This window comes from Saprolegnia parasitica, assembly GCF_000151545.1.
Source record: "Saprolegnia parasitica CBS 223.65 unplaced genomic scaffold supercont2.10, whole genome shotgun sequence".
Taxonomy (NCBI): Eukaryota; Oomycota; class Saprolegniomycetes; order Saprolegniales; family Saprolegniaceae; genus Saprolegnia; species Saprolegnia parasitica.
The window spans coordinates 625,925-638,526 of NW_012156404.1; the positions used below are offsets into that span (position 1 = coordinate 625,925).

At 58.5% G+C, this 12,602-nt stretch overlaps 8 protein-coding genes across 8 annotated transcripts; 6 read left to right on the forward strand and 2 right to left on the reverse strand.

The window, feature by feature from the left end:
- Positions 1–409: 409 nt before the first annotated feature.
- SPRG_04053 (hypothetical protein) lies at positions 410–868 on the forward strand. Its single transcript, XM_012342643.1, has 2 exons — positions 410–597; positions 650–868. The coding sequence occupies exons 1-2, from the start codon at positions 451–453 to the stop codon at positions 761–763; spliced, it is 261 nt and encodes an 86-aa protein (XP_012198033.1). The 5' UTR covers positions 410–450; the 3' UTR covers positions 764–868.
- SPRG_04054 (hypothetical protein) lies at positions 788–1,603 on the reverse strand. The gene has a single exon (XM_012342644.1). The coding sequence runs from the start codon at positions 1,545–1,547 to the stop codon at positions 942–944; it is 606 nt and encodes a 201-aa protein (XP_012198034.1). The 5' UTR covers positions 1,548–1,603; the 3' UTR covers positions 788–941.
- An 898-nt stretch (positions 1,604–2,501) lies between these two features.
- On the forward strand, positions 2,502–3,017 carry SPRG_04055 (hypothetical protein). Its single transcript, XM_012342645.1, has 3 exons — positions 2,502–2,578; positions 2,635–2,774; positions 2,824–3,017. Exons 1-3 carry the CDS (start codon positions 2,536–2,538, stop codon positions 2,989–2,991), a joined length of 351 nt encoding a protein of 116 aa, XP_012198035.1. The 5' UTR covers positions 2,502–2,535; the 3' UTR covers positions 2,992–3,017.
- A 132-nt stretch (positions 3,018–3,149) lies between these two features.
- Positions 3,150–5,845, forward strand: SPRG_04056 (hypothetical protein; the record flags this gene model as incomplete). Its single annotated transcript, XM_012342646.1, has 8 exons — positions 3,150–3,429; positions 3,476–3,627; positions 3,667–4,067; positions 4,114–4,270; positions 4,327–4,404; positions 4,447–4,726; positions 4,770–5,259; positions 5,308–5,845. 8 exons carry the CDS (start codon positions 3,150–3,152, stop codon positions 5,777–5,779), a joined length of 2,310 nt encoding a protein of 769 aa, XP_012198036.1. The 3' UTR covers positions 5,780–5,845.
- Positions 5,846–5,972: 127 nt separating this feature from the next.
- On the forward strand, positions 5,973–8,882 carry SPRG_04057 (hypothetical protein; the record flags this gene model as incomplete). Its single annotated transcript, XM_012342647.1, has 10 exons — positions 5,973–6,288; positions 6,350–6,501; positions 6,549–6,946; positions 6,993–7,200; positions 7,247–7,351; positions 7,401–7,489; positions 7,534–7,724; positions 7,774–8,075; positions 8,120–8,259; positions 8,309–8,882. The coding sequence occupies 10 exons, from the start codon at positions 5,973–5,975 to the stop codon at positions 8,880–8,882; spliced, it is 2,475 nt and encodes an 824-aa protein (XP_012198037.1).
- A 187-nt stretch (positions 8,883–9,069) lies between these two features.
- SPRG_04058 (hypothetical protein) lies at positions 9,070–10,200 on the forward strand. Its single transcript, XM_012342648.1, has one exon. It carries the CDS (start codon positions 9,102–9,104, stop codon positions 10,149–10,151), a length of 1,050 nt encoding a protein of 349 aa, XP_012198038.1. The 5' UTR covers positions 9,070–9,101; the 3' UTR covers positions 10,152–10,200.
- SPRG_04059 (peptidyl-prolyl cis-trans isomerase-like 1) lies at positions 10,149–10,992 on the reverse strand. Its single transcript, XM_012342649.1, has 7 exons — positions 10,929–10,992; positions 10,764–10,877; positions 10,660–10,721; positions 10,546–10,609; positions 10,432–10,501; positions 10,296–10,380; positions 10,149–10,245 (listed from the first exon to the last, which is right to left on the reverse strand). Exons 1-7 carry the CDS (start codon positions 10,959–10,961, stop codon positions 10,200–10,202), a joined length of 474 nt encoding a protein of 157 aa, XP_012198039.1. The 5' UTR covers positions 10,962–10,992; the 3' UTR covers positions 10,149–10,199.
- Positions 10,993–11,482: 490 nt separating this feature from the next.
- On the forward strand, positions 11,483–12,244 carry SPRG_04060 (hypothetical protein). Its single transcript, XM_012342650.1, has one exon. It carries the CDS (start codon positions 11,502–11,504, stop codon positions 12,084–12,086), a length of 585 nt encoding a protein of 194 aa, XP_012198040.1. The 5' UTR covers positions 11,483–11,501; the 3' UTR covers positions 12,087–12,244.
- Positions 12,245–12,602: the final 358 nt, after the last annotated feature.

Consider the following 12,602-nt stretch of genomic DNA (forward strand, 5'->3'; position numbering starts at 1 on the left):
CGTGCTCGCGTACGGAATAGCATCAATGCGACGTAACGGAGCCACCGCCGACGACGCCGAGCGGACTTCAACGTCGCATGGCGGCGTCTCTCCGCGCTGCTTGCCGCCCTCTTGTTGCTCACGCGGCGCGTAATGCCAATGTGCTATGGCGACAACATCCCTCCGGGTAGAGGCCGCTCGCTCTCCGCACGCCATGACCGCGCCACGCGCTTCCATGCGTGTCTCTCGATCCATCTCTACCGCTACTACATGCAAGCTCGGCGTGCATGTAGAGAAGGGCCTCGAGGGTCGCAATGACCATGATGCGACTGCCGCCGAGCTCGTCATCCTGCACAAATAACCCTTGTCCTGCATCGCGCCTCGTGATTGGCTACAACGTATCGGCCGGTGATTGGCCAGACCTGGAATAGGCCATTTTGCAACTCGGCCCCAGACAGCCGCCCTCCCGACATGAGCACCATCCGCAACCGGTTCAACCAAGAGCAGACGCCGACGACCGAGGTCTCGCTGGGCCCCGCGGTCTACGAGGGCGAGCGCTACGGCAAGATGTCGGAGCGCCTCAAGCGCCGCAAGGTGCTCCTGCAGACCAACGACCGTGTAAGACGCTTGCCCTTGCTCGCCACCTGGCGTCTAATGGCCTCCTCTGTAGAACCCGCGCCTCGTGGGCTTTGCCATCGGCTTTCTCATCGTGTGCGCGACCATGTTCTACATCCAGTACTCGATGGCGTCGCGGAAGACCGGCAAGGCGGCGCCGACCTCGTAGTAGACGCCATTTGTAGAGATAATAGTGGTTTCCCCACGTAAGATTGCATTGCGTGACGACGACATGTTGGTTAAACGTCACTGTAGTACGACGAGGACATGCAGCTTCTAATACGAACGCGGTCGACCGTCGTGTTCGTGAATACAGCTATGGTACAAGGGCAAGCGAGAACGCCAACTTAGTCGATGGGCAACTGCTGTGTCGAGTTGCGGTCGCTCTCGGTGGGCGACGTGGCGCCGGACGACGGCGGCACTTGAGGCGACGACGCACTCGGCTTGGCCTCAGGGTTCGGCTTGGGGCGCCGGCGCATGCTCGAGATGGATCGGGACGCGGACGAGACGACACGCTCGAGCGCGAGACGCAGGTACGTTTTTGGCAGCAGGCTGAGTTCATGTGCAAGCGTGTTGACCATGCGCGGGTTGTTCACAATCATCGAATACGTCGAGACCCGCGGCTTCTCTTCCCGCAGTGGCGGCACATCTTCGTCCGTGGGCGACGCCGCCCCCGATGCCGAGCCTTCATGGCCTGTCGCACAAGCTGGGCCAGAGACCGACGTCGGCTGCAAGAAGACGTTGTTGTTGAGGAAGTTGCCTTCCGAGTTGCGCCCACGGCCCGTTTTGAAGTACGACTCGCCCGTCGACGGCAACACGGGCACGGACCCTCTTCGCAGCTCGGGCTTGGCCGCCGCCTTGTTGGCGGGCGCCAGCAGGTCACGGGTCGAGATCGGGTCCACGAGCTCTTCGACGGACGGGCGCGGGGCGTTGCGGCGAAGAAGGATGGGCATGGCGGCGAGGTTGCTGGACGAAGCTCGCGGCCAAAATTCGGGACTGAACTCTTCCGATTACCCAATTTGCGAGCTAAATATTTGTCGCATTTTAATGGCCTCCCATGCGACGTACATACAAAGAGCAAGTGATAAAATAGCGGGATATCGTGAGTAATTGGCCAGCGCCTGGACGTGCCACGTTACCATGTGGCAGTGTTGGTGGGATTTCGCATTTAATTTGCTACAAAGATCCAGTGGTTTTCGCACCAGCAACTTGCGCACCGAGGTTGCAAGAGGCGCGGAAGCCACCGACGCTACCACCACGACGCCAACGAGCGAGCGCAGTCGGCGCTAAAGCCGCGCAGGTCTTCCTCTCGCCTCTCTCGCCTCGTCGGTTTTTTAGAAATATCTAAGAGATTCGTCTCACGAGTACCCGGCCCGCCTCATGTATTCCTATGAGTAGGACACGACGGAAGATCGTGGACACGTCTGTGTTCCAGGGAAAGACGATCATCCTTCGCTCGATGCACTCTCCGCGACCTTGTGCCAATAACTCTGTCCCGACAACAACAACTCTGTGCACGCGTTCAAGCTGCTTGCCACCATGACGCTTTTGCCGCGCATAAACATCCATTGGAGTGGCAAGATCTCCGTCAAGCGACCTCCCCCACAATTGATGGTGCAAATCCAGTCGTGATTTCTCGCCCGCTGGGTGGACAGCAGGATGCTGGTCAGTTTTCAATTGCGCGCCATCAAATGACGACGACTACGAGGCGGAGAGAGCGCGAGGCCACGCTCTGAGAGCTCTGAGAGGTCTGAGTTGTGGTCATCGTGCTACGTCAACTCAGACCGTGTTCGAATCCCATTTCATCACCTTTTCGCCGCCCGAATCCGTGGACTAGGGTTGCGTGTTGTTAGACATACAAACACCAAGCGGTATGGATTGGTTGGGGCACGTCGTTTCATTGGTCGGTTTGGTTGGAGTTCTAAAGTCCAATTTGCCGAGATGTCCAAGCCGTCGTTCGCTGCGCCCGTGCCCCAGAGCGCCCGTACGCCCGCCGATGCTGCCCGATAGCGTCGCTCTTACCGTAGCTCTGTGCACTAGTGCTCTCGAAGCTCCAGGCGTTCCTGCCCCAAATGGAGAAGCAGAACGAGATCCTGGCCAAGGATCTCGCGACCGGCCAAGCGACCAAGTACAACATTGAAGTCGCCGAGGAAGACCCGGAGAAGCAAGTCATCGAGATGGTACCACCTTGATGCTATCGTACTAGCATGGATCTTACCGCGAGCCTAGAACTTTGCATTGAGCATGCTCAACGAAGATTCGGGCAGCGACAGCGACGAGGACAGCGACGACGACGAACGCGAGATCCAGCTCAAGCCGTCGGCCGCTGCGCCGCATGATATCCGTATCACACCACCGACGAGCAAGCCGTCGCCGCTTATCCAAGAACTAAGTTAATTCGATCACTCCCTCCTGTACACATACCTACATCCTCCTGCTGGTGATGATGCCTGTATCCGAAATGCATCCGAGGACAGGTGCAGCAATCGTAACTTCTGCCGTCTCTGTGGCAACCGTCCAGCACGTAACTGCAACTGGGTCTGGGATCGATCAGCATGGGCGACCCCACCTTCCGAGCGGCTGCCAACTTTGCCGCGCTCTTCGCCAAGAAGAGCGAAAACGACCAAGACATTGTGGCGCAGCAGGTGAAGGAGCTCGACGAGGCCGGGCTCTTCCGGCTCGTGACGGCCAACGACGTGCCGGGCACGCTCGCGCACCTCGCGACCGCCGAAGCCGATCTCGCCAAGCGCGACATTGTAGGCGCGACGCCGCTCCTGATTGCGTTTCTGTACCAGCACTTTGCCCTCGGCAAAGCCATCATCGAGGCGTTCCCAGGTACACGCTTCGCTTCAGCACCCTCTCCATGGACGACCTTGCGCAGTCGAGAAGGGCTACCCGTACGCGCTCATGACGTACGAAGACCGGGGGAGCGCCGTGTCGCCCTACCGCGGAGAGAACGCTCTGCACATCGCTATCGTCCACCGCAAGCTCGACATCATCGACTGGCTCGTGCAGCGTGTGCCCGACCTCCTTGTAGACAATGCAAACGTCCATGCGCTTATCTTGCGCTAGGACGCCGAGACGACCGGCTCCTTCTTCGCACCGGGCACGCCGTGCTACCTCGGTGGGACGCCACTGCTCTTTGCCTTGGCAAGTCACTTGCTGGAGGCAGCGACCCTCATCTTGGCTGCTGCCGCGAAGGCGCCTGCAGGGTCGCCGGCCGCGAAAACCTCGATCGCGATGACCGATGGTTTTGGCAACAATGCACTGCACCTCGCTGTCGTGCATGACCTTCCCGACGTCTACGACTTTGCGATCAAGCATGCCATGGCGCTGTACCCGTACGCCTGCCCCGCCCGGTTCGAGCCAGCAAACGCGGCGCCGTACGACCTCTCGGCCTTTCTAAAGCAGCTCTACGGCACAGACAAGGCCGCGTTCAGTCAGTTTCTGAGCCAACCCAATGGCGATAACCTGTGCTGCCACGTCAGGCAACGGCACGTCTCATATTGAGTGACGTAGGAGCCCGCTGACGATGGCCGCCGCCATGGGCAAAAGCACCATGTTCCAGCATATTCTGAGCGCCCAGACCACGACGGCGTGGATGTACGGGCCCGTGACGGCCAAAATGATCCCACTCCGAGGGCTCGAGGAGCCGTACGGCGCCTCACCCGCCACGGTACGGGGATTCATGCGAGCGTGAAAAGCCCATGTCGAATTTCTACATGCTCCTAGCACGTCCACAAGACTGCCATTGAGTGCCTCTGCTCGTACCGGCGGATCTCGTGCTGCATCCCCGTCGCGACCACCAGCGTCTGCACGTGTCTTCTACACGTCTGTCATGTGTGATATTAGGACACACTACGGGCGCGACTTGACCTCCTTAGCACCTTTGAGGTCAAGACGCTTATCGATAAAAAGTGGGCCTTTGTCGGCGGCGCATTGTTTCATCGCGCGTGCGTGCGCCACGTGCTGTACACGCTCGTGCTCACTGCGTCGACGCTGGCGGCAGACCACTACCGCCACCACCCGTTCAGCGTGCGGCGCGGCGGCTACTCGCTGCTCGCCGATCTCTACATTCTACTGGAGACGTATGCCAAGGTCGCACGCGAGATCCGCGAGATCCGAGTGCACGGTGCACCTCCATCCCTGTAGCGAAGTTGTCACTGCGCGCGTAGGCGTCCGCGACTACTGGCACGACACGGGGGCCGCCATGGTCGATACGGTTCTCAAGCTCAGCCAAGTGGTCATGGTCACCGGCGCCGTCGTCGCCCGTCTCCAGCGCCAGCTTGAGTGGGAAGACTGCTTTGTCGCTGGCGCGCTCCTCGGCGCGTACATGCACATGCTCTTCTTCCTCTACGGCTTCCGGCGCACGGGTGCCTTCATCGTGATGCTGCATCGCATGCTCTTCTCCGACGCCGTCCGCTTCACGCTTGTTTACGTGTCGATCCTCCTCGGCTTCGGCACGAGTTTGTATGTGATCGTCGACGCGCGCGACGGGCCTGGTCCGCTTGGCGACCGGCTCAAGTCGCTCGTGCTCGCGGCGTTCGCAGCCACGTTTTCGTTTGACGAGTACCGACTCTGCCGCATGCCGATTCCCGCCCAGCTCTTCATCTTTGCGTACATGGTGCTGGTCGTCATCGTGCTCATCAACCTCTTGATTGCCATGTCATCGCATCGATGTCGCGAGATGGAAAATCTGATGGAGCCTTGTAGGATGGGCAACACGTACGACAGCATCATCGATGGCGCCGAGCAGCGGTGGTACGCCGAGCGCGTCAACATCATGAGCAGCCTCACGACGGGGCTGGCTCGCGACGCCGTGGCGCGAAGCCGGCTCAAGTACGCTGTCGAGCTTGGCCATGGACTCGCAAAGGAGCGATACTTGCAAGTGGAGCTCGTCGACGTGGAGAAATGGCGAGCCCCGCCGCTCGTAGCGCCCGATGAGCTACCACTGCCACCGAAACCAGTGCTTGTATCGGTCGCAACGCAGACGCAGACGCGGCATCCAGTCCGAGTGCATGATGCGACGACCAACACCCCTCGGCTGCGACAAGCGACGCCCCATAAAAAGGAGTCCAAGCCTCGGCGCGCAGAGGTTGCACCAGAAACGCTCGTGCCGCTGCAGCATGTTGTTCATGGCCCCCTGCGTCGACGCCTGGGCCAGCAAGCGCAATATCAATCGTAGTGTCTGTATGTAATCTCGATAAAAGGCTAGGACAAACCAACAATGACACGCTGTTGGGATTGGGGCTGAAACGCGAAAATGTGTCGGTTTCACGTCACGCGTGTCTCTGACGCTGCCACGTCACGGATCCCAATATATCATATCTGAGTTGGGATCGCTAAATGCGGCGCCAAAGCCGTTTTCCGTTTTGGCCATGGACCGCGTCCTGTCGCACGTGAGCGGCGGCCGCGCGATGGACCGCGTTTTATCGCATGTTAGCGGCGGTCGCGTCGGAAGCATCCACGTGACGTACGAGAACGACAACGACATTGTTGCGCGGCAGTTTGCCGAGAACCTCACCGGCGTCTTCCGCCTCGTACTCGCCAACGACCTTTCCGGCGCGCTGCGGCACCTCAAAGACCGCCCGGAGGACCTTTTTAAACGCGACATTGTCGGCGCGACGCCGGTCCTTCTTGCGTACCTCACCAAGCGCTTTGAGCTGGGTCAAGCGATCATTACCGAGTGCCCTGGTACGACGTTCGCATCCAGATAAATTTTTCAACCCGAGGAACTCACGACAACCCACATTAGACCTCCAGGACAACAAGCAGCAGCTGCTGACGTACGAAGACCGTGACGTCAACATCTCGCCCTACCGCGGAGAGAACGTGCTGCACATTGCTATCGTCCACCGCAACGTCGAGGCGATTCAATGGCTCGTCGATAGGATCCCTGACCTCCTCGTACGGAGCCTTTCTCCCGGCTTAGAACCGTCTTCACGTGGACCTAGGACGCCGAAACGACAGGGTCCTTCTTCGCGCCTGGTATGCTCTGCTACTTGGGCGGCACGCCGTTGCTCTTTGCGATGGCCTCCAAGCTCGTGGACGGCGCCAAAGTCATTTTGGCCGCCGCCAAGAAGGCGCCTGCGGGGTCGCCGGCCGCCAAAACGTCCATTTGGATGACGGATCGATTTGGCAACAACGCGCTGCATCTCGCCGTCGTGCACGACCTCCCCGACGTCTACGACTTTGCGATTAAATACGCCATGTTGACGTACCCGTACGCGTGCCCACCAGACTTCACGGTTGACGCGAGCACGTACGACCTCCCGAGCTTCCTCAAGCGGCTCCAATCCGGCGACAAGACGTCGTTCAATCGGTTTCTGCGCCAGTACAACGACGATTACCTGTGCGCTGCCACGAGAACGAGGCGAGGAATGTCATTGGGTGCGTAGAACGCCGCTGACGCTCGCTGCTGCCATGGGCAAGACGGCCATGTTCCAGCACCAAATGATGCAGCAAACGACGACCGCATGGGTCTATGGACCCGTCACCGCCAAGATGATCCCGTTGCGCGACTTTGAGGAGCGGTACTACATCAAAACAACCACTCCGAGCGGCCCAAAGAACGCGGCCGCAGTGCTACCCGCCGGCGCGTCCGAGGTGCGCCACAAATGATATACGTGAAGATATCCATGCGCGTGCGTAGCTTCTTGCTGATTTGGATACAACGAGTGGTCGAACCGCCGTCGAGTGCCTCTGCTCGTACCGCATGCTCTCCAAATGCATTCCCAAGACGGCCACCGCCCAAGAAGTACGCCATTCTATCGCTTCTCCAAGTGCATCTACAAGCACTTGAGTAGGCAACGATGCGCGGTCGCCTCGAGCTCATTAGCACATATGAGGTCAAGACGCTCCTGGATAAGAAGTGGAAATTTGTCGGACTCGCCATGTGCGACAATTACGGTCCATGGGAACTTGACAAATCCGTACTAGGTTTCGCCGGGCTTTACTGCGCCACATCATCTTTACGCTCGTCTTCACGGGCTCGACGCTCTTCTCGAGCCACTACCGCGACGACTCGACGACGCTCGCCGACGCGTGGCTCCTCGTGCTCCTCGAGTGCTACGTTGTCGCGGAGATTGCTCTGCACATTTATCGCGAGCTCCGAGAAATGTGGCACCGCGGTTCTCTACTCTCTCCCCTGCTTCTCCCGTCTAAGGCGTATGCGTATAGGCTGGCGGTACACGGAAGACTCGGGCGCCGCGATGGTCGACAACGTCATCAAAGGCGCACTTGTGCTTTTGATTGTGGCCGCCGGTATCTGCCGAGCAGCCGGCAACTTTGTCACCGAAGACGGCTTTGTCGCGAGCGCGATCCTGTGCTCGTACCTGTACATGTTTTTCTTCTTGTATGGGTTCCGCACCACGGGGCCGTTCGTCGTGATGCTCCGGCGCATGCTCTTGACGGACGTGGTCCGCTTCATCCTCGTCTTCGCGTCGATACTCATGGGGTTCGCCTCCGCCTTGTACGTCGTCGTCGACAATCGCGGGGCGCCAACATCTTTCTCAACCGCATCAAGTCGCTCCTCCTCGCCGCGTTCGCTGCCACGTTTTCGTTTGACGAGTACCTCCTCAGCCGCATGCCGATTCCCGCCCAGCTCTTCATCTTTGTGTACATGGTGCTGGTCGTCATCGTGCTCATCAACCTCTTGATTGCCATGTCATCGCATCGATTTCCTCGACTTGAATTGCTCATGACCGACATCTAGGATGGGCTACTCGTACGACAGCATCATCGACTTTGCCGAGCAGCGATGGTACGCCGAGCGCGCCAACATCATGGCTAGCATGGCGAATGGCCAGTCGGTCGCGCAGCGCTCCGCCGATCGGCTCAAGTACGCCGTGAGCCTCGATGTAGGCGGCGAGACCGAGCGCTTCATTCAAGTCGAGTTTCTCGACCTGCAAGCGTGGCGGGGCACCGCTGAGAAGCACGACGCTAAGGAGGACAAGCAAGAAGAAAGGAGCAACGACAGCGTCACAAAGATCCGCGCACCGTTCGCGGCCAAGAAACCTTCGTCGCCGCGACACGTCCAAGGGCCGCCGGCGCTCTTGGAGGTCGATGAAGACCGAGAGCAAGACAAGAAGGAAGAAGACGACGCCATTGAGAGCGGCACGATAGCGGGCCTCGAAGCGACCCTCGCGCGGCTCTCGCATGGTCTCATCCAGCATTTCAGCGACGAAGCCAGCCTCGGCTACGAAGATCCCGTGAACCGCGAAGCGCTCGTGCTCGGCCACGTCGCCAAGATCAAGGAGCTCCTCGGCGCCGTCCACGCCTTCGAGTAGAGGACGCACTAGTGTTTTCGTATTGAAGTGGTAGTGCGTAGTACAATTTGTCGTTGAATAGTTGAACACACCGTCGCGTTTTTGTACAAACTATCTATCCAATATATACTATCCAAGTTGGATAGATAATACGACATTCGTCGGGCTGTGAAGAATCCAATCGCGCAACGCATGGATTGCACGAAACAGCTTTGCGACGGTTGAAGATTGACAGCGACGATGGAGAAGATGGAGCTCGTGACGACGGCGGACGGCGTGACGTGGCAGGACCGCGAGATCCGATTCGACATCTCGTCGGCGGCGATGGAGCTGCGGAAAGGCGAGGTCGCGATCGACTCGATCAACTCGGTGGAGGACACGAAGGGCAACAACGGCGACCGCGGGTCGCTTGAGATCACCAATTTGCGCCTGCTTTGGGCCTCGCACCGGTCGGCGCGCACGAACCTCAGCATCGGCTACTCTTGCATCCAGTCGGTCAAGATCCGCACGGCCACGTCCAAGCTCCGCGGCTCGACGCAGGCGCTGTACATTATGACCAAGTACGCCAGCTCGCGCTTCGAGTTCATCTTTACGTCGCTCGTCAAGGCGAGTCCGCGCCTCTTCACGACGGTCCAAGCCGTCTTCCGGTCGTATGAGACCACGAAACTGTACCGGGACCTCAAGCTCCGGGGCGCCATCATCGCCGACAAGGAGCTCCGATTGCTGCCGCACGAGCAAGTGTACACCAAGGTGATTGGCGTCTGGAACCTCAGCTCCGACCAAGGCAACCTCGGCACCTTCTTCGTCACCAACATCCGCGTCGTGTGGCACGCCAACCTCGCGGAAAACTTCAACGTGAGCATGCCGTACATGCAGATCAAGTCGGCGCGCATCCGCAACTCGAAATTTGGGCCCGCGCTTGTCATCGAGACGTCGGCCGGCTCTGGTGGCTACGTGCTCGGCTTCCGCGTCGACCCGGAGGAGAAGCTACGGGAGCTCTTCAAGGAGATCAAGAGCCTCCACGCGGTCTTCTCGGTCAATCCCATCTATGGCGTCGACTATGCCATTGAAGACAAGCCAGCGTCCCTCGACTTGCTCAAGCAGCCGCGCCAGATGGACGACGTCGAAATCGTCCAGGAAGAGTCGAGCTCCATTGACGCCTTTGCTGCCTACTACGCGGCGACCAACAAGAACCAGGACCGCCCGCCTGTTTTCTGCAAGGACATTGGCCTTGCGGTCGAGAGCCTCCCTGACGGCATCGCGCTCGGCGACCTCTGGTACGTCAACTAAGGACAGAGTGCTACTTGCATGGTCGAGAATACAACTACAATGGTCCGTCTACGAACGCGGCGTGGCGCGGACGATGCGGATGTCATCGCGGGGCCTACGCAACGCATAAGGATTTGTTCTGCAGAAGCATGCGCCACGTCGTACTTGTCGTTGGCGCCGGTCTGCACGAGGCCCATCCGCTTGATGACGCCCATGCCCTCCGAAATACGGCCAAAGACCGTGTGCTTGCCTACGAGACATAGCGTGCATGAGTTAGAGTTTCGCTCGAGCAAGAAGGTACCATCAAGCCACGGCGTCGGTGCGAGCGTGATGAAGAACTGGCTGCCATTCGTGTTCGGTCCAGCATTCGCCTATCAGAGACTTGAATGCAGTGGCATTGGCAGCAAGGATATACCATGGAGAGGATGCCAGCGCCAGTGTGCTTGAGGTCGCGCGAGATCTCGTCCTCAAACTTGCCACTACCGCGAGAAGAGCCATGACGTCGTATGTGCGAGGCGTGGCGTCGTACCCGTAGATCGATTCACCGCCACGGCCCGTTCCGGTCGGATCACCACCTTGGATCATAAAGTCCTGCGAGGCATGGGTACGACGGTCCATGCACAAGACATGTACCTTGATGATGCGATGGAAGATCGTGTTGTCGTAGTAACCACGCCGGGCGAGCTCGGTGATGTTCTTGCACGTGCGCGGGGCGTGCTGCGTGTACAGCTCCATGGTGAAGGTACCCTTCACATACATGCGTCAACCTCACAGCGCATGCTTCCATCCGGCAAGTACCATGGTCGTCTCAAAGTCCACGTAGGCGGCCATCGTGCTTCCTTGGTAGCTTGCTGGAGATGGAATGGAATGTAGCCTTGGACACCATTTTAGCCAATCATGCATGGCAAAAAAGGTCTTTTTTGGCCAATCAAACAGATTTGATTTGTCTTCCTCAATTTAAAATCATATCGGTCTTTGTATGAAACGCAGTAATTTTTATATGGCGTGGGCGGAAGTGGCAGCATATGGCTAAATATGGCATCTGCCATTATAGAGTGTTTCGCCAATTGGTCTCGATCCAAGCATCAAACGCCGACGTGACGCGGTGATTCGTGATCTACATCGTGCTCTCTATCACGGAGGTACGTTTGGGCGATTTCATTTTCCAACGAGGTTTGGTCGATTGAGCTGGGCTGCCTCAGCTGGGGCGGCGCCGTCGAGCAGCTAGTCGCATAGGATTGGTTAATAAAACAAAAAGTGGCCAATACCACGGATTTGTTTAATTAATATATTTCATAATAGTATCAAGTGGATTATTCTCTTTTATTTTATTCCACTGCATAGCAGCTTCTCAAAAACCGACAGCTGCCGATGGAGACCAGTACGCGCCGCCACCGCTCCAGGTCCCGGTCCCGATCGAAGCCGCGGTCCAAGTCCAGGTCGCGCAGTGCATCCGTCGACCGCCGGCGCCGGTTCCGACGCAGTCGCAGTGGTAGCCGCAGCGACAGCCGTGAGAACCGCCATGGGAACGCGTCGCCGTCGCCTGACCGGAGGCGGAAGAAGGAGAAGAAGGAGAAGAAGCGCAAGCACAAGAAGGAAAAGTCCAAGAAGCGTCATCCTGACAGCGCGCCGTCGTCGCCTCGCATCCACGACTCGGCCAACGTGTTTGACGCGTTTGCGCGCGCCAACGAGCCCGACGCGCCTGCCGCCGCAGCACCGGCACCAGTCGCGACGAAGCGGGACTTTTTTGCGCAGCTCAAGCATCAAGAGTCTGGCAAGGAAATGATTGGCACCGTCCATGCGTCCGGGCGCAAGGTAGAGAGCGCGACGTCGATGCTTGCGCCTGGCAACGACAACTGGGACTGCGTCAAGCCGGGTTGCAGCAACAGCAACATGAAGAAAGCGCTTTCTTGCATGAAGTGTGGCGCCATGCGCCGCATATCGGCTTGGCGGTAGACCGACGCCGATGAATCTCAATACAGTTCACATTGCCGACCCGTGCCGGATGATGAGCAGCACGAAGAATCGATGGCTGGATTACCGGACGTGGATCAATGTATGCAGTCACTTTCTAGTCGCCGTTGCTCGCTTGTCGACTTTCATCAAGCACTTACAACTAACGTAGTGGAGCCACCAGTTGCCCGCAGCTCTGGCAGCGTCGGCGCGTGCCAAACTCGGCAGCCAGCCTTACCAACTTATCGCTTCCAACGCAGCCCATACGGTGGACTTTTAGCGAACGTGGGTCTCGGTCAAGTGTATTGCATTGCGGCCCAAAGGTAGCGTCGGCCTGCTTCTTCTCGATGCTTGGAGCGCACGAAGCTGTGAAGGAGCCACGAAGCCCTGCTTGCCTTCTCCTCTTTCTAGCTATTTGCCATCCCTTGGGAACTCTTTCCTGCGCGCCGCTGCGATGCGATAGAACCCTCGGTTCGAATACAAAGCAAAGAAATGTTATGGACTAGGATGTGGTTGCTA

Coding starts and splice junctions, on each gene's coding strand:
- SPRG_04059 (XM_012342649.1), bottom strand. CDS start 10,961: ATGGCCGCCTACGTGGACTTTGAGACGACCATG. Junction 10,722..10,763: donor TCTTCCATCGCATCATCAAG/GTACATGTCTTG, acceptor CATGCCTCGCAG/GACTTTATGATCCAAGGTGG. Junction 10,610..10,659: donor GGCGGTGAATCGATCTACGG/GTACGACGCCAC, acceptor TTCTCGCGGTAG/TGGCAAGTTTGAGGACGAGA.
- SPRG_04053 (XM_012342643.1), top strand. CDS start 451: ATGAGCACCATCCGCAACCGGTTCAACCAAGAGCAGACGCCGACGACC. Junction 598..649: donor TCCTGCAGACCAACGACCGT/GTAAGACGCTTG, acceptor CCTCCTCTGTAG/AACCCGCGCCTCGTGGGCTT.
- SPRG_04054 (XM_012342644.1), bottom strand. CDS start 1,547: ATGCCCATCCTTCTTCGCCGCAACGCCCCGCGCCCGTCCGTCGAAGAG.
- SPRG_04055 (XM_012342645.1), top strand. CDS start 2,536: ATGTCCAAGCCGTCGTTCGCTGCGCCCGTGCCCCAGAGCGCCC. Junction 2,579..2,634: donor GCCCGTGCCCCAGAGCGCCC/GTACGCCCGCCG, acceptor TCTGTGCACTAG/TGCTCTCGAAGCTCCAGGCG. Junction 2,775..2,823: donor AGAAGCAAGTCATCGAGATG/GTACCACCTTGA, acceptor CCGCGAGCCTAG/AACTTTGCATTGAGCATGCT.
- SPRG_04058 (XM_012342648.1), top strand. CDS start 9,102: ATGGAGAAGATGGAGCTCGTGACGACGGCGGACGGCGTGACGTGGCAG.
- SPRG_04060 (XM_012342650.1), top strand. CDS start 11,502: ATGGAGACCAGTACGCGCCGCCACCGCTCCAGGTCCCGGTCCCGATCG.